Source organism: Equus caballus, chromosome 19 (genome assembly GCF_041296265.1).
Source record: "Equus caballus isolate H_3958 breed thoroughbred chromosome 19, TB-T2T, whole genome shotgun sequence".
NCBI classification, from domain to species: Eukaryota; Metazoa; Chordata; class Mammalia; order Perissodactyla; family Equidae; genus Equus; species Equus caballus.
The window spans coordinates 54,041,152-54,059,597 of record NC_091702.1 but is presented as its reverse complement, the minus strand read 5'-3'; the positions used below and the strand labels follow the sequence as shown (position 1 = coordinate 54,059,597).

The following is an 18,446-nucleotide window of genomic DNA, read 5'->3' as shown; positions in this document are numbered from 1 at the left end:
AAGCTTGGAAGCATCCTGGAACAACATCTATAAGAACCTATGTAAAATAAGACTGTGGCCATGTGCCTGCCTGCAACACCCCAGTGCCAATCAACAAGAGGTGGGGAGAAAGGCTGGGTCCAGCAAAGGACTGGATCCTCCCTACCACTCACTGAATCAGTGAGGATGCTTCTGACCTCAGGTACTTACACGTGTGTTCCGAGCTCTGTAACGTCCTCCAAGTAACATTTATAAAAAGTCAGGAATTTAGATCATTTAATTCACATTCTAGCACATTTCTGTTTTATTTTTAAAATTTTTACATTACCTAATTGAACCCGAGAGAGGTGTCAGGGAGACTGTCACTTTCAGAATGTCCACAAACGCCCTTCTTGGGCCCCCCAGGTTTTTGTGCATTGCTAGCTTCCTGGCCCCTGGGGCTCCGTTCTTGGGGACTGCAGTTCTCAAGGAGCAACCTGTGAAGCTCTGTGCCCTGGGCTGTGGCTGAGTGTTCCCGAGATCTCTGTGCTGAGCAGGCCCAGTGGCTGTTTAAGAGGAAGGGGAGTAAAACGGAGGTACAGCAGCTTCTGAAGTAGCTTCTCAAGGGAAAAAACTGATATTGGCTAAATAATAGTGTGCAAAATGGTGCCGCTCCTTGTTTAGCTGTTCTCATCCAAGATTCTTGCAGCATGATCGGGCCACGTTACTCTCCGTTCCTGACATTTGTCCTTAACACTAAAGCCAGGCCCAGAAAGGCTCTCTCCCCTTCCCCTTCCCTAGTCACTTTTTTACCCTGGGATTATTTTCCTTTTCAGCATCCGAACTTACGCCTATATTTGGTCATCTCCAGACTCTATTTTGAGAAACTCTGACCGAAGATATTTTGTTTAAAAGTAACAATGAAAAGTTCAAACTAGCGATGAAGTCATCATTTTTGTTCATTTGGTTGTGGATCTACTCTCTCTCTTTTAGTTCCACCATTTGGCTCTCTCTATAAATAAAGGCCTAATATGAATTTATAGGAATTCTGAGAATGAAAACTTTTTAAAAGGGAGATATATAGTCATAGTAACACAATGATTTAAGGGAGCCAGGAGAATAAAAGACGGTTTTGCTCAGTACACAGGACAGTTGTCTGCAGTAAAAGCTTCTTACAAGAATTGAGTTTTGCATACTAAATCTCATTTTAACATAGGTCGACTATGCAATTTATGTCTTAAATTGGGGGAAAACCACTTTTTTTTTTGCAAAATTGTGAGCGCCTGTCTGTATGTGTGTGTTGGAAGGGTAGGGTAGGTGAGACAGGATAGTTAGAACAACAGCAAACTCCAGCGCTTGCTCGGTGTTCATTTGTTCGTTCGTTCATTCATTCATTCGTAAACCAAGTACTTGTGAAGCCCCTCTTACTCGGTTCATAGAAAGAGGGTATGTTATGTGTTTTAAGAGGTTTTTAACAAATGTACTTCAGGCCCTGTCCTTGAAGAACTTATAACTGGAGAAGCAAGGCATTCTTCAATAAAATAACTAGCGATCATCATGAGATGTTAATACTTTTAATACAAACTAACATTTATTGAGAACTTCCTCTACGTGGGTCACTGACCCACATGACCCATTCCAGGAATTTTTATAACTTTGAAACTTCATATTCTGAAAACTGAATTTGTCTTTTACTGTATGTGCTCTTAAAGCTTTTTGAGGACAAATTCTACACTCACTTGATAGGAGACTAAATGACCATTACTAAATAAACTCCATAGGAGCAGGGACATTTACATCTTTGCTGCGGCATCTCTGGGTCCTAGAGCAGGACCCGGGATGCAAATATATTCTGGAAGAATGAATGGTCTCTGGCATAATCTGTATTAATACTAGTAGCTAACATTTGTCAAATGCTTTCTGAGTCTTGACGTTCTGCAAAGCCCTTTACATACATGGCCTCTATTGCCGGTTATAGTCCCTGAGAGAGGACTCTGATCTTCATCGCAGAGAAAGAGACTAAAGCTTCGGGGGGTTCGGCACCTCGCCCAAGGTGACACAGCAAGTAGAGGCAGCCAGGACATTGGAACGTGAGTTGTTACACGCCCTGCTCTAGCGAAGTGTTAAGCGTGGAGAAGGCAGCCATTGGAAAGGGATGGAAATGGTTGGACACAAGGGGAAAGGAGAAAACCAGGTGCTCCTCAAGGTTATGTGACAGACTGTGTCATCTCCCTTCTGATTGCCTCTGTCCTGGGCTGCAAAAACCAGTGCAACACAGTGGTTGCTGCTCTGCTGACTTTGGGGCCTTGTGACAGGACACACTTGGCAGGTTTCTCTAGCCTCTAATGGCCAAAGCCCTCAAGCTGTCCTCTGACTCCAAGGCCCACACTTTGCCACCCCATTCGGCCTATCCCATCTTCCTGTCTCCAATTCTGCTGTGAAAATTCCCATTCTCTCCCTGATCTCAGCTAAATGTCAAGAAGAAAACAATCTGATTAGCTGATTAAAGTAATTCCCACTAAGGTGCCATCACTCAGCCTTCCCTGGAGTTTACTCATTAAAATGAGTCTCTAATTGGCGGGATGTGTAATGGAAATACATTTTTTTAATGGAGTCCTCAACACCAAGTCAATAATAGTAAGTGATCAATAAAGAGCAGTGAGGGCCAGGAACGTGCTAAGTTACTCTCACACATTATGTCATAGCAACCTGAGGAGGTAAGTATTATTTCCAATTTTAGATAAAGAAATGGTGACTGAGAAGGATTGAGTAGTTTGCCTAAGGACACATAGCTAGGAAAAGGGACTGGAATTTCAAACCGTTAATATTAACAATTACTCTATTTTGCCTCTCAAAGGTCAGCACCTTGACACACCACTTCCAGGAAGTGTACCATGGAACTCTGTTCTAATATCACAGGAGGAAGGAGAGTTGGCCTTTGTCCATCCATCTATCCATCCATATATCCAGTATTTACTGAATGCCCGTTATGTGTCTGAAACTCTGCCCATGTGGGTGTTCTGAAATGAATTAGACCTGTTTTTGTCCCCAGGGCCTCAGAACATAGTGTGCACGTGTAAGGGGGAGTAATGTGTGAATGGGTGTGGGTGCTTCGAGAGCCCAGGAGAGAGACACTAAGAAAATAACTTTGATTCAATGTGATAAGTGCTGACAGTGAGACAAGTACAAAGTGTTGGGAGAACCTGAAGGGTAAAGTGATTTTTGAAATTAAAGCAGAAAAAAAAGCAAAAAATAAAAAACAAAACTGGTTGATTTAAGGCTCTTTAGAGACATGAGTCTACCTTTCTCCTAAATTCTAATGAACAACTCACTTCAGAATTATACAGCAGCCAGGTGGTGTTACTCTCACTTGCTAATGAATGTACCGAACTCCCTTTGGCAATACAGAAGGTGGGAGTAAGCAAGAGAGTGTCTTCAGGTACTGAAGTTGGCTATTGATTTTCAACAGACACAGCCTAAGGCAGCATTTCCCAAATTTACTGATTATAAGGCAGCATTTCCCAAATCACCCAAGGCTCTTGTTAAACAAAATGATTCTCAGGCCCCACTCAGAATAATAAGTCTGTCCAGTGATGCTTACTGCCTGGGAGGTTTGGGAAACACTCGTCTTGCGGGTGCAGGGGGCATGACGTAATCTTCAGAAATGGTCGTCCCTAAAGCAGGGCTTCTTAAGGATACTTTGTCCCATGGATCTCTTTGACCTCATGGTCCCCTTCTCAGAAGAATATTTTTAAGTGCCTAAAATAAAATACAGTGAATCACAAAGGATACCAATTATATTGAAATATAGTCACCAAAGTATTTTAGATATATATACTTCTTTAATAATGCATTAAATGACAAGACCTAGCGGCAGGTCCAAAATTCCTGTGATTTCAAAGTGCCAATGAGTGTAAATGGTATTTCAAGGTGTCTGCAACAGCTGTAATGCTACTCGAAAATGTAAATATCTGTGTTCTCTCCTGGTGACACTAAGGATTTCTTCTGCTGTGGGTTGATGCCTACGTTCATAATTGAAGGAGTGCTGAATTTTAGCTTCATGAAAAATAAAGAAGCAATTTTATTTACATTCAAGTTGATGGGCTGTCCAGATTAAAAACTCCTGCTCTAAGGAATGGATTTTTAGTTATTTTGGGAGATAGCCAAGGGGCAAAGATGGAATTACTTCTCTAATTAGCCTCTTCATTCCATTTTTGTTTGCCACATTTGGGACTTTTTTTTTTTTTTTTGTAGGAGAGGATTGCTGTTGGGCAAGATAGGGGATTCACTTCTCTGAATCCCAACTTTTTCATCTGTGGAAGGGGAGTCTTACAGATTAGTGGTTCCTAAATGTCAGTTGGCAGCACATGGCCAGCTGATGGTATACGTCGCTTGACATGGGGCTGGAGCTGGGGGCTGGTGGCAATTACTATGGACTTCCAGGGTCCCCCCCACCCCTGAAAGTCAGGTCTGGTAGATCTGGGGTAGACTCACAATCTGTATTTTGATCAAGCAACTCCCTGTAATGAAAGTTTAGCACAGAACTGCTCAAAGTTTAGTTATGTAAGATCATGGAGGAGCCCATTTAAAATGCAGACTCTTCTTTATTTTTAAAAATCAATATCATTCCAAGGCCAGAGGCTTCTCTCTCCCCAAACTGATGCTCTTTCCTGACCTCGATCCCTCTCTTGGTGGGAGTTTCCCTGCCTACGCCCTCTGCTCTCGTTTGCTTGTCTGCGTTACTTAACCCTCGAGTCTTTTCTCCTGTCCATACAGAGACCCAAGTACTCAGAGTTCAGTATTTCTTCCAAATGTTCCCCTGGCTGCTCACGCTGCCTTTCTGCCCTGATATAAGCACATTAAACATCACAAAAGGTGCTTAACCAAGTGGAACAAAATGAGATGTTTGTGCTTGGAGAGGGAACTCCAAACAGCCTGCAGCTTCTAGAGCAGGAAATTAAAAACTCGAGAGGGAATCTGAGATAGAACTACTTGGTATGACACAGAAAAGAGTTTTTGAGAAAATGCTGCAAACTGAATTGAAGGGACTGCCGGGCCGGCGTCCTCTGGAATACAATCTGCTCTGAGGTCACCTGCATGGTTTTCATCCTGAACTTCGCTGCTAGGCCTGAGGATAGAGAAAAGCGAAGAGGGTCAGTGACTGGCTATGGCCCAAGGCCAGGCTCCTGTGTGCCCTGGTGACGAGAACGGTACTAGTGAAAACCACTATGCCGCACACTTGCTGACTCTCCTCTTCTCTCTTTCCAACCGTCCTTGGATTCTGCTGGGAATCCATGAGATTCCTGAGCAGGCCTTTGATGCGTTCCATGAAAGGAACACATAACCTATGCTAAACCAACTCTTCTATCCAGTCATTAGTTCAGAGAAAGTCGTGTGCCGTAAGTCAGTCCAGTCAAAGTACATCCTGACACTTACATCCTGTACTAGAAATTCTGGGACATGGCATTTCTCTTGCTGTGAATGGTGTGCATATCTGAAGCCTATAGCTTACCCTTTGCCTGTGGATAAGGCCAATATGTGGAAGAAGGCAGAGCTGAGAGAATTGTAGAGAAATGGAGCTGGAACCCTGTTCAAACTGTGCCTGCAGTCCACCCTACCACAGGACTTTTAGAGCCCCTATTGTGAGAGACAATGCATTCTATTTATTGTTCACATTGGTTGGAGTTAAGCTTGCTTTTACTTACAACTGAAAGTGTCTTAACTGAGATATTTATAGATCACACTTTTTAGTTTTCAATGCACTTTCTAGTTGATGATAATTGAACCTAACATCAATCCTATGAGGCAGCGAAAGTATAGCTGTCACCTCCATTTTTGTCTTCTGAGTCTTTCTCATAGCACAACCCTGTGTTGGAATGACATTCTTCTCAGTGAATTCCGGCAAAGACACAGTGTTACGTGACATTTTACTGCCTACCCCACAGCAATTCTTCACCCCCACATCTTCTTTTTAATAAAACCCACGTTTTCACTCTTTCTTTTCTGTCTTCCCTTGCAGCTAGAGGTGGCCTTGTGTTCCAGCTCTGGACGATTAGACTTAAGAGAAGTCCCTCAGGGAGATGCCTTGAGCCACTCCAGGGAAAGAGCTTTTGTATTTTTCCCCTTTTTTCTCTGCTGTCCCCACTCATCTTATTTTTGAATATTTTTGATGCTGGGGGCTATGGCAGCCATCTTGTGAGTAACATGAGAACGTAAGCCAGCTTGCCAAGGATGGTGAGCAGGAAAGATGGATGACACCTGGTCCTTGATGACACCGTGGGGCCACCTAATCAACAATTGCCTGCCTTCAGCATTCTGTGAGAAAAGTAACTCCTGTTTGTTTAAGCCATAGCTAGTCAAATTTTCCATTCTTACAGCCAAAACATTCCTAACTCATATATATTGGTGTCTGGCAAAATGAGCCAGTTTTTCCTTTGAAGGAAGGTGTCTGGCCAATGTGAGCCAATATTCCCTTCGCAGAAGACGGATGTATTCACATCAGAGCACAGGAAGCTCTGAATGTGGTGGCTAATTTGGCCCACACATGGTGTTCTTCTCCTGTCTGTCTGCTCCTCCTGGGAGCCCTCATCGTATAGCAGACTCTGTGGTCAACACTGCATCCTTTCCTCTTTTCAAAGGAGCTCTTAAGTGTAATCATGTAATTACTAGACTAGCTACTCAAACTTTGCCATCATTAGGACAAGTTAGTGAGAGGAACACTTTGTTCTTCCTGAAACACATGGGTTTATATATTCACAGTCCCTTTAAGGCCTCAAAGTGTTATTTTCTCTCACCAAGGTACTGCGTCTCCTTCTGAGATCCACGCAAACAGCCAGGTATTTAAGACAAAGAAAAGTATAGACTGGGGTAGGATAGGGGGACCGGTCCTTTGGACTAGAACTTTCTTATATCTTAACTGGTCATCTGTTAATGATGCCTACTTTAAGTCATATCTATCTTTTACTGAGATAGACCCTTGGCTAACTGTTGGGGAAAGCGATACAGAGACATTAAGTTGCATTAACTAAAGCCTTGAAGCAAGCGGGTAGGACCAAAAGGAGGCCCCAACACCCATTTCCTACTCCCCCAAATCTTCTTCATGTGATTGTAGACTTATTTGACCATGCCTATGGTTACTGAACACCTGCACCAAATAACCTGTTCGACAGAGGGCGTGTTGGTTTTTATGAGGGGAAACTAAGAGCTCCACCACAACTCTTCTCATGGGGGAAACCCATAGATCCAAGTTGCAGAGTCCGTTAAGCCTTTGGCAAGATTTCATGCCTGCTCTCTGAGGGCTCGGTTGCTCTTCTATGCTCATCAGTAGAATGGAGGCATCATCTATATCGGCAGTGTGGCTAGAAGGGGCTGCCATGGGTGTATAGCGTGGAAAAGTCACAATGTCCATCTCCTATACCGGTATCTATAGAGGTTTTCCAATATGGTCCATCCAGAGTCCTGGAAGCAGTCACAAACGGACAGCCAAAGCGTGCCCCTGAGTGGCTTTGTTACAGACACCAAAAGCCTGCTTTTATTTCAGAAGCAACTAAAATCCCTGTTAGAGTAAAGTTCATCTTCCTGTGTTTCTTCCTGACATTCATCCTTCTGGAAGACTTAAGAATCCTTGTAATGCATCAGGATGGAGGGAGTTTGGGGATGGTGGTGGTGTTATGAATCACTGACTAATCCACACTGGTTTGTAGCATCTAAAGTCTGCCTCACTCTTGAACAGAAATATCACATGCTTCTAACTCCTTTTCAATCTCATTATTATTGGTTGTCAAAAAATTAGTTCATTGTCACAATAGATATACATCAGATGATATATGCAGGAATTGCCCATCTAATGCATACGTTGCAGAACAGATTCATTTAATCATTCATATATCAAATATTTATTTAGCACATATTATATATCAGGTAGTGTATTTGGACTACAGGAAAAAAAGAACAAAGACGTAACCTCTGACGTCTCAGCCTAATTGCGTTGACAGAAAAGTCAAGATAATTACAAGAGCCTTTGCCATCAGGATTGTCCTAACCGGGAAGAATGTATGCACATTTTTTTCTCCGAATATTCCCTTAGCCTTTAAATACATTCCAATCAGCCTCGTTGTTTTTCTTCCTTTCCATTTCTTTTGTATTTTCTTGATTTCTCTCCTTTCTCTCCGTGTTGAGATCATAAATCTAATTTTAGTTCCTAGTCATTCTTTAATACGGGTACCAGCTTAGGCAGTCTATGCTCAAGATTTTTGCTCTCCTGTGATGTGTCATACTTAATTAACTGTCATCTTCACTATTAATATTAACTGAGATATTAATTTGATGAATTTTAATTTCTCTTAATCATAGAATCATTTCGATCATTCATTGGACACCTCTTTAGAATGATACGCAGTGCAGAGGAGAAATATTAATAGTATATAAGGTGTTTTTAAAAAAACCTCTTCAGTAATTGCATGTTTTCCCAGTAAGAATGTCTTTTCTTGAGCAGGTGTAAGCACCCCGATTTCCTTGTTAGCAAATGGATGTTTTGTCTTGATCACCTCCTGACTCTGTTTTGCATTTTCAAATGAAAATACTTTCAAATTTAAGAAATGTTTCTCTCCAGAAGAATTCTCCAGGGTCTGCCGCATTTTCTGACTGGCGAGGGCTCTGTACTATTAATGGAGGCATCAAAAATATACATTTAAAGGTTTGGTCTCTCCTTTCAGTAGCAGTCAGTGAAGAACTGGTACCCAGGAAGAAAGAGCCGAGTCTGAGGCAACTGAACAAGATGTATCTCTCTCTTTTCCTCTTATTCATTAAAATTTTTTTTCTATAATTCCCTCTACCCCTACCCCAGCAGCCTTTCTGCACGCCCTCACCCCCATATGCATTGAAACACTGATGAAGATGCCCATTGGACTGCCTCCTTCAATCCCCCACATCTTTGAGACATGACTGGCACAGAGACTAAACCCTCACTCACACCCAGTCACCTGGAAGCTGGAAACCCAGGAACAGAATCATTCCCACCTCCCAGGTTCTGATGTGGGCAAGTAATGCTGGATGGCAGCTCCCCTCAGGAGCTTTAATTTACTCCTTAAAGGGAGCACGATAGGAACTGTCCTTCCTTCCCCAGTCCCTGGGTCATGGCAGGGAGTGTTTTGAGCCCAGAAGGGCAGGAGCTCAGGGAAGACAGACAAGCACAATTACTACATGGGCAGCCCGCACCTGGGGCCCACTCACCTCCAGGTACACCACCCAGGGCATCACCAGGGTGGCCACCAATAGGTCTGCCACGGCCAGGCTCACCACCAAGTAGTTGGTGGTGGTCTGCAGGGCCCGTTCCCTCAGCACGGCCACACACACCAGGCCATTGCCGAAGACGATGGCCAGGATGAGCACGCAGTAGGACAGGGCATAGTAGGAGTGCGGGTGGGTCCCGCTGTCACCTGTGGAGTTCTCTGCCCAGCAGGAGGAGTTGATGTGGCCACTCAGCTGGCTCAGAGACGCCATAGCCAAGAGGGAGAGGTGTGACTCTAAGAGGTTTCCTGGGAAGAGAGAGAAAACAATGTCAGTAAAATCAGACTCTTTGGAGCTGGGCTGCTTAGGTATCTGTTTTGATTTATTGCTTCAATAAATATTTATTGAGCAACACCTATACACTGGGCACTGTTCTAAGCACTGAAAATACAGCAATGAACAAAGGGGGTAGAAATCCCTGCCCTCAGGGAGCCTCCATTCTAGAGCAGAAGACAGTAATAAACAAGATAAATAAAAGATGTAATATATTTGATGATGATATGTATTTTGGAGAAAAAAATCAGGCAAGGGCATAAGGAGAGGGTGAGGATTGGTGTGTGTGAGTAGGGCGCCTGAGTGCAATTTTTAGCTAGAGTTAAATCAGGAGGTCCTCAGGGAGAAGGTGACAATTGAGTCAAGCCCTGGAGGACCCGAGGAAGCAGACCATGCAGCTGTCTGGGAGAAAAGTTGTCCAGGCAGAAGAAACAATACATGTAAAGCTAGGGCAGGCTGGTGTGTGGAAGGGAGGCCAGCATGGCGGAAGCCAAGTGAGGCAGGGGCAGAGGAAGGGCATGAGGTAGAGAGGTTGTGCAAGGCCATTGACATCACCACCCCTGGGCTCTGAGTGATGTGGGAAGCTGTCAGGATTAGAATCCCTTTTCTGCCATTTCCCAAGTCTGAGGCCCTGGGCATGTCACTTCACCTCTCTGAGCTTCATTTCCCTCCTCTGTAAAAGGGGGAAATAATGGAACCCATCCCATAGGGTTTTTGTGAGGATTAAATGAGATATTACATATGTAAGACACTGACAGCCATGACACCTAGAAAGCTGTACAATGTTAGCTCTTTTTCTCTTATTGGTCTTTTCCTCTTAGCTTCTCATCCTCCTTTCCTGTTTCCTCCTTTCCATGTTCTCTTGCCCCTATTTTCCTCCCCCACCCCCTTCCCCATCTCCCATCACTTCCTTCGGTCTCCCATTCTCTCTCTCATATCTTCCATTGGGCTTGGTGGGTTGGGGAGACTGGGTTGAGGGAGAAAGTCTCAAGAGTAATGGAGTCTAGAGGCAGTACAGTGGTTTTTATATTTAGGGAAAATCCATGTGTGGAGTTTTATTTGATACCTCCTAATTTTTAAAGATTGGTTACCAATTAAAAAAATGTTTGAAGTCTATGAACTCCCCTCTCCCCCAAAAAAGCCCCACATCCATAGGCCAATGATCTGTGCACCTCCCGTTTCCAACCTCTGACCTCATCCAATGCCCTCACTTTTCAAACAGGGAAGTCAAAACCCAGGGAGACGAGTAACATGTCTCAACTCGCACAGCTTATTTGTGGCAGAACTAGCACGCAGGCCTTCTAATCCTTCCAATGCTCTCTTTTGGCACCTGAAAGCCACAACAACTGTCGTGTCACTATCCCACAGAGAAGAGCCAATCCTCAAACTGTGGGGACTTCAGACTTAGAGTGCATAAGGCATCAGAGCCCATCAGGGGCCAGCCCTGAAGGAGGGGCTCTGGGCTCTTAGAGCCCGGTTTGTGTGTGTCTGTGGAAGACAAGAGTCACACATGCTAAAGAAAAAGATGGAAATGCCTGTGTGCCAAGGGTAGCAGTGCATTAAAGCCATGTACCAGGCGAAGATACAAGGCTTGCCACCTATAGTGTGGCTCTGAGACCTGGGAAAAATTGACTCCTACCTTAGGCTCTGTGCTTTAGAAGGTCCCATTCTGGAGCCCCTCTAGTCATCCATTTCCCACAGCTCAGTAAGCTCATACCCTCCTGCAGTGCCAAGGAACAGGTCCACCAAGAGTCCACACTCCCACTCTAGACCGTGTTCTGGGTCCCAAGATCACAGAATTCTGAGCCCAAACAGCTTGCATCCTGTTTCCAGGGTGGCACAGGCCTCATTCTGGATCTCTCACCCTGAGGGTGAACATGTGGAGCCCCTGGGCTCAAGTGGTAGCTCTTTGGGGGAGCTCAGAACAATAGCTTGGGTGTAGCCGGAGGTGAGGAGAGAAGAGGACAGAGTCCCTGGGACAGGATGGGGGTGGGGCACAGCTTCTCTTGCCCTCTCACATTTTGTATGGAACTCTTAAGGCCCCAGGAATCCTAAGTTCCAACTTGGCCTTCCAGATTGTTGTGAAGTTATATTTGTCAGGGCAGGAGGATTAAACATTTTACTCAATAGTTTTCTGGTTATGACTAAAATATTTAGACATGGAGTATAGGGACCTCCATAGGAACTCTTGCTCCAGGCCCTGGCAGAAGTAGAGGCCGGCTTGGTGACCAGGATTGGCTCTCAAACTGGTATCTGCAGCTCTCCTTCGATTAGGAGATTGGCCTCATCCTGGCTGTCATTTTGTGCCTCATTTTGAAATGTTTCAGCCTGGAATGGGAAAGTGTTAAAATGAACAAATGATTATAAGGGGCGACCAACTTGCAGTGAATTCACAGAATTGTCTAAAAAAATTGTTCTTTATCTTGGCACACTGTTTGCACTCAATATATTTTAAAACATAATAATAATTTTTGATAATAATTATAATTTTCTCATTATTTGGAGAAGGGCAGCCGCTACCCAGGAGATAGCGCTGCTGCTGCCAAGAGCTTTTGGAAAAATACAATGCTTTCTGATTGTTCAGGGATGTTTCCAGAATGCCTTTCTTCTGCAACTGGGCCACCTTGGAAAGCAGTGGCCAGAAATCACTCTTTCCTGGGGTCTGCAGTTTGCTAATGATGCCTTCGCCTCATCTCACCTGTCAGGTAAGAGGGAAGCATAAAACCTTGGGATATTTGTTGCCATCTTGCTGGACATTTTACTCTGCTGAGGTTTGACAGCTACTTAAAAATAGCACAGCTCAGTGTCAATGACTAATTATACGAAGGGAAACTCTCAGCTCTGAAAATCAATTCTGAGCCTGATGTCGCAATTGCATGGATTTCTGATTTATTTTATTTTATTTTTTGCATTCTAACTGTCTCTGGTCTTAGATTCTTTATAGCAGCAGGTGGGGGTAGGCCTGGCTTGTCCAGGGAGTTCCTGGTGAGCTGTGGGTGTGGGAGGTGAAAGCAGAAAATGAGTGAGATGCTAGATTACTCTCCTACTCTCAGATAATTGTTTCAACTTCCTCCCTCCTTAGATTTTTTTTTTTTTAACCAGCTTTGCTTATATAACACAGAGCTGGGCTGGGCTTTCTCTTTTCTTTCTCCCTCTAATAGACGTGATAACAGACAGTAAACTGGTCTCAGGTAGGAAGAAGCAAAGAGCCTGGTGGAGAATTCGTTAACTTAATAATCACTCTCTAATAATTCATAATGACAGCCTGGTTTCTTCATCAGAAAAATGAAAATAATTGTACCCACTCCATAGGTTTATTGTGAAGATCAAGTAAAAGTATAAATGTAAAGGCTGGGCACTATTGACAATTTGGACTTGATAATTCTTTGTTGTCACAGGTTGTCCTGTACATTTTAGGATGTTCAGCAGCTTCCCTGACATCTACACACCAGTGCCAGTAGCTCTCCTCCTCCCCCAAGTTGTGACAACCAAAAACGCCTCCAGACATTGTCAAATGTCCCTTGGGGGGCAAAATTGCTCTCCTTATTGAGAATCATGGAACTCATGTAATGTCTGGCACATAGAACTTGAAATATTGTGGCTTTTATTGTTAAAGGGAAAGTAGGAACAGTGAAGGGGTCAAATAAGCAATAATTGCAAAGTGTCTAACGGACTCGGAAGTTAGGAGATTACTGGTGACCTCGGCAAACAGTGTTCGTAGTTAAGAGTGCATGGGAAAAGAGAAAGTGGAGAAGGCAAGGACTGGAAGATTATGCTGGTCTTACTCTTTTCAGATTCAGTATGTATAACACCACTTACAAATTTTAATGAGCCTTTGAATTTCCTGCAAAGTATTGACTGATCTTGGTCTTTATAGTTTATTCTAGCATCTCTTGGAGTGAGTGCACAAATCTATTTTGAAAAGCAGACCCCATCAGCTAAGACACGAGTCCCACTTTGCTGATATTCAGTCCCTGGGTGCTGAACTACAGTCTGCCTGGAACATTTGTGGGCCGCCTCTTTGGCTCCTGGTTCCATACCAAGCTACTGTCGAGTTTGTTAGGAAGACACTCATTAAGATTTACAGGATTTTAATTATTTGTTCTTCTTCCTTAAGGATATTGAGTTAGGCAAAAAAAAAAAAAAAAAAAAAAAAAAACAAATACAAGAAAAACAAAAGCAACCTGAGTTTTCAATCTCCTTCTGAAGACAATAGTCATGACCACTCCTAGCTACTCCTGCATGCCAGGCACTGGTACTTTACACATATTATCTCATTTTAATATTTGTAGCATCCCCAAAGGGGGATATGGATATCCTCCTTTGATAGATTAGAAAAACTGAGACAGAGGTTCAATAACTTTCTGAAGATTACACAATGTGTAAGGGACTGTGTTGAGCCCAGCTTATTCTCAGTCTCCCTAAATCCAAAACTTGTGCTTATTTAATGTGTCTGTGCTGGGGGTAGAAGTTGATGTGAGCAGTCATTTCAGGTAGAAATGGTTTTTCCTAAACCCAGAACAAAATACCTTAGTAGCAGCGTTCCATGATCAAATCACTTGTATCATGGATCCCTGTCTTGTGCTGTCTCTAAACACTCAGTTCCTGACCTCTAGTTTCCAGACCTCCTCTGATTTTGGGCTTCAATGCAGACTTGCTATATTGCCCCCCAAAATGAATAATTATAGCTAACATTTATAAGCATCACCATATTTAAATCTCACAAGAACTTGATAAAGGAAGTAGGTGCTACTATTATTCCCATTTTTTCAGATGAAGAAAGTAACGGAAAGGTTAAGTATCTTGCTGGGGTCATACATCACTAAACGATGGAGCTGATTCACCCCAAGATCTGTCTGTTTCCAGAGCTCATGTTCTTAACTACTCCACTATTGGGGTGAGGAAGACAAACCTGAAGTGGGGACTAATTTTAAAACCTCACTTTTTCCAAGTATCTTGTGCACATCACCTGACCAAGCTCAGTGAAGTCAATGCAGGTGCACACTGCACATAGAAACAGTGGGTGTTACATTATCATTATTATTAGAGGTAGTCTTTAGCATTTCTATGGCACTTTATTCTTGAAAATTGCTGTCTGGTTTATTTTCCTAGTGAAGACTCACAAGTGCATTGAAATACATACCATATTTATATATTTGGGCACATTTACATTGTTGGCAAATGTACAGAGAAAAACTGTAGCTGGTTACTGAGATCCACTAGCTAAGGTAATGTACCTTTTTCCCTAATTAAACCTGCCCAGTAAAGCAGAGCGCCCTCACTTTCCATCACAATCTCTAAGCATCCTACCATTCTAGTCAGAGATAAAATGAGAAACTCAATGGATCAGTCAGTCAATCAATAAGCAAATGTAAATCGACGACAGACTTTAATGCATTAGAAATTGAATTTAATATTGAGTGAAATCTATTTGTTATTTGCTTTAATTCATGTTCCATAAAAAGCAGTCTTCCATATAGATGCTTTAATACCGTGCATTCGTTTGGATACTGTCAGTGTTTTCTTTGCTCAACACCCCTGCTCACTGCTAGCAATGCAGATTCTTGAGAATGTTTAACTATAAATAAACAAATGTCTGAGTAAGAGTCTTCTCACATTGTGTCTGCTTCTGTTTGGCTACAAGAGATCCCGATGCTGTGTCAAATGGTGATTTTTCCCTCTTACACAAGAAGCGACATCTTACTGACCTTTTAGTATCAGTAAGCAAAGGGCTTCACCTATAAAGTGCAAACAGGCATGCAGAATGAGTTTAGAACCCAAGTTCCACTTTGTTATTGCTGCATTATCATTTGTGTGTGCATTTTGATAGTATTCGATTAAACTAAATGCATGAACTGGAACAAATGTCTAATTGCAGCAACTTCCATTGACCCAATAACCTACAGTAAGTAAGGAAAGTCCTGCAATTAAAAAACAACAATACCCTCAAAATCATATGCCATTATTAAAGAAAACATACACAATCATCATCTCAAGTACGGCATATCTGTTGGGAATAATTAGATTCTGACTTGGAAACAGCCTGACTTTAAATAGACCATTGAAAACAGTGCTTCTTCAAACCCTCAGCCCTGGATTACCAGGGTGCTGAATTGGGGAGTTTAAAATAACAGACCCTTACAATTAAGCAAAACCTTTAAGAGGAATACAATCAACTTCCATACAAATCCAGGAATAGTAACAGCTTTTTATTTTCCATCTTTCAATTCTGCCTTGATACAGCTTCTAGAGCCCATGAGGATCTAATTTTGGGGGAAAAAAGAGACAGAGAACAGGTTTTTACCGTGTAAAAAATGAGGAAAAGTGAAAACAGTTTCCTCAGGGTTTCAGGTTTTTAAATAAGAGTGGGTACGGAGTTTTAAAGCATGTTTTTAGAGAACCACAGAACCCCAAACTGATTAAATACCTTCCAGGAAAACACACCGTATAAAATTAGAAATAAAAAGAAAAATTACTTACCCTGAAAATTTCTTCTTATTTCTGGAGACCGTGGAGTTTAGCACCTCAGCTCCTGCGGCCATTTACTGACAGAAGACATACCCAAGCAAAGCAAACTTTGCCTTTCCCAGGATGCAGAAACTATGGGAATGAACAGAAAGAAAACCACCCATTTTTGCCTCGAAGGTGAAATCACTTGTGTGCTGCTCTTCCAGCTTCCCTATTAGACCTTACTGCATGTTTCATAGCAGCTTTTGAATGCATCCGTTTTCTCTAGAGGGTTTGGGAGGAACCCTAAACTGAACGTTGCTTGGGTCAGCCCTTCAGAGGCTCTGTCCTTGGTGCTGAAAGAGAGACCGAACATGCAGAAGCAGGATCTGTTTTCTACCTTGCTCTCCTGTTTTCCCTCTGTGCCTCTATCTGCTCTGTGCTTTGCTTTTTAGTACATGTATATTTTTCCCTCAGTACTCTTTTTAATCCCAGTTTTTCCACTGTATGTACTTTTATGCTTTAATTTCTCTTGAATAACCCTCACATTCCTCAGTTTAATTGTCTTTCCAGCTTTTGGTGGGTGTAGAGATGATTGGTTCAAAAGAAGGAACAGATCAACAAATTGATACCACAAGTGGTTAATATAAGTCAGTACAATTTAAAGCACAATTGACAGAATAATTGAAGTTGGAGGTGTAAGCCTGTCTGGGAAAAGAAGCTTCAAGGAAATATTTTACAGTTGAAGCAAAACTGAGGCATGGAGTATAACTGGTGATAAAGATGAAATAAGCTTAATAATGTGAGAAATGTTAAGTGTTTATTTAACAGAACTCTTTGTTTTCAGAGGACTTTAAAAAAACATTTTCTGATTCATTCTTACTGCTCCTCTGAGGTAGATGTGAATAATTTTTCTTAACTCAACTTGAGAACTGGCTAAAGTGAGATGCAACTAAGGGCACTGTCAGTGAAAGTCAGTTTCTGAAGCAACACTAGAACTTAGACAATCTTAATTCATGCTCACCTGTTACTTTAACATTTTACTATAAAATCTAACTATTCCGTGTTCTCTTGTTTTCTATTTCTTCTCCTTCCTTCAGACAGGGTGGTAATTCTTTCACTACTTTCTCTGCCAACAGTGGATGTGTTTGGCAGCTGCAGTGCAGACTGTCATAGGGAAGCTAGTCCTAGTTTGACTATGATGGAGACCTCTGCTGGCTGAGAAAGAGGCAGCAGCAACAACAAGGTCTAAATACTGCTATTAATAAGAACAACCATCATTTATTGAGCATGTACTATTAGCCAGTCATTTTAATGCATTCTCTCTTTCAATCCTTTCAACAACCCTAAAAGGTAGATGCTATATTTACATCCCTAATTTATTGATAGAGAAACTGAGCTTAGAGCAGTTAAGATAATTTCTGAAGGTCACGCAGCTACAAGTGGAGCCAGGGTTTGGATCTAGACATATCAGTTCTGGAGCAAGTTCTCTTAACCACTATGCTATAATTCTTCCAAAGGTGGAAAATTTAGATTTCCCTGGAGACTGATAATATGTCATAGAGAATAATAATTGTAATGACAAAAATGATGATATCAAAGATACATTTGTATGGTGACTTATAATTTATAAAACATTTTATAATTCATGTTCTTGTCTACATCTTACATAAATATTTATGATGCTCATGTTTACAGAGGTTGTTATGGATTGAATTATTCCCCCAAATTCATATACTGAAGACTTAACCTCAGAATGTGGCTATATTTGGAGATAAGGTTTTTAAACAAGTGATTAAGTTAAACTGAGGCCATTATGGTGGGCCCTAACCCAGCCTGGCTGGTGTCCTTATAAGAAGAGAAAGAGACATCAGGGAGACACACACAGAGAAAAGGCCATGTGAGGACACAGCAAGAAGGCAGACATCTGCAAGCCAAGACCTGCCGACACGTTGACCTTGAACTTCTATCCTCCAGCTGTGATAAAATTAATTTATGTTGTTTAAGCCAACCAATCTGTGGTATTTTGTTATGTCCTAGAAAACTAATACAGAAGCCTGGAGAGGTTAGGTGGCATATCCAAGTTTGCTCACAACTTATAGGGTGTAAATGTATGGTTATGTGACATAACTACATCAAACATGCCTTAAGACTGGAACTCTCAGCTTGAGTGTGAACTCCCAGGCTCTTCACCCCTTGGGTTAGGGGACCAAGAGAATATGCACTGTTAAGGGTTGGTATGTCTGACATGTAAAAGCAGAGAGTGTGCGAGTAGAATGAAGTAGAGGCATATTAAGGAGTTCAAGGTCTTAATTGCTCATTTTCATCATCATGATTCCAACTTTGAGTATCCTATGTTTATTTTTTTGACATTTGAAGATATCATGTCTAATGATAATTGTGCCCTGATAATGCATAAATGTATCAGGAAAGGCCATATTTCTAGACTTTTTGCCTTGAGATCACATGATGTATCCTCA

At 42.2% G+C, this 18,446-nt stretch overlaps 1 protein-coding gene across 2 annotated transcripts in view; it reads right to left on the bottom strand.

Moving 5' to 3' along the window:
• DRD3 (dopamine receptor D3) overlaps positions 1–16,393 on the bottom strand; it is a 41,214-nt gene extending 24,821 nt beyond the window's left edge. The window contains exons 1-2 of one of the 2 annotated variants that reach the window (XM_001917412.5): positions 16,000–16,393; positions 9,190–9,494 (exon numbers count right to left, since the gene is read on the bottom strand). In XM_001917412.5, the coding sequence (XP_001917447.1) occupies positions 9,190–9,459 (270 nt within the window). In that variant the 5' untranslated portion in view covers positions 9,460–9,494; positions 16,000–16,393. The remainder of the gene's footprint in view (positions 1–9,189; positions 9,495–15,999) is intronic. The other variant, XM_070242757.1, reaches the window with a different exon arrangement.
• Between the last annotated feature and the right edge of the window lie 2,053 nt (positions 16,394–18,446).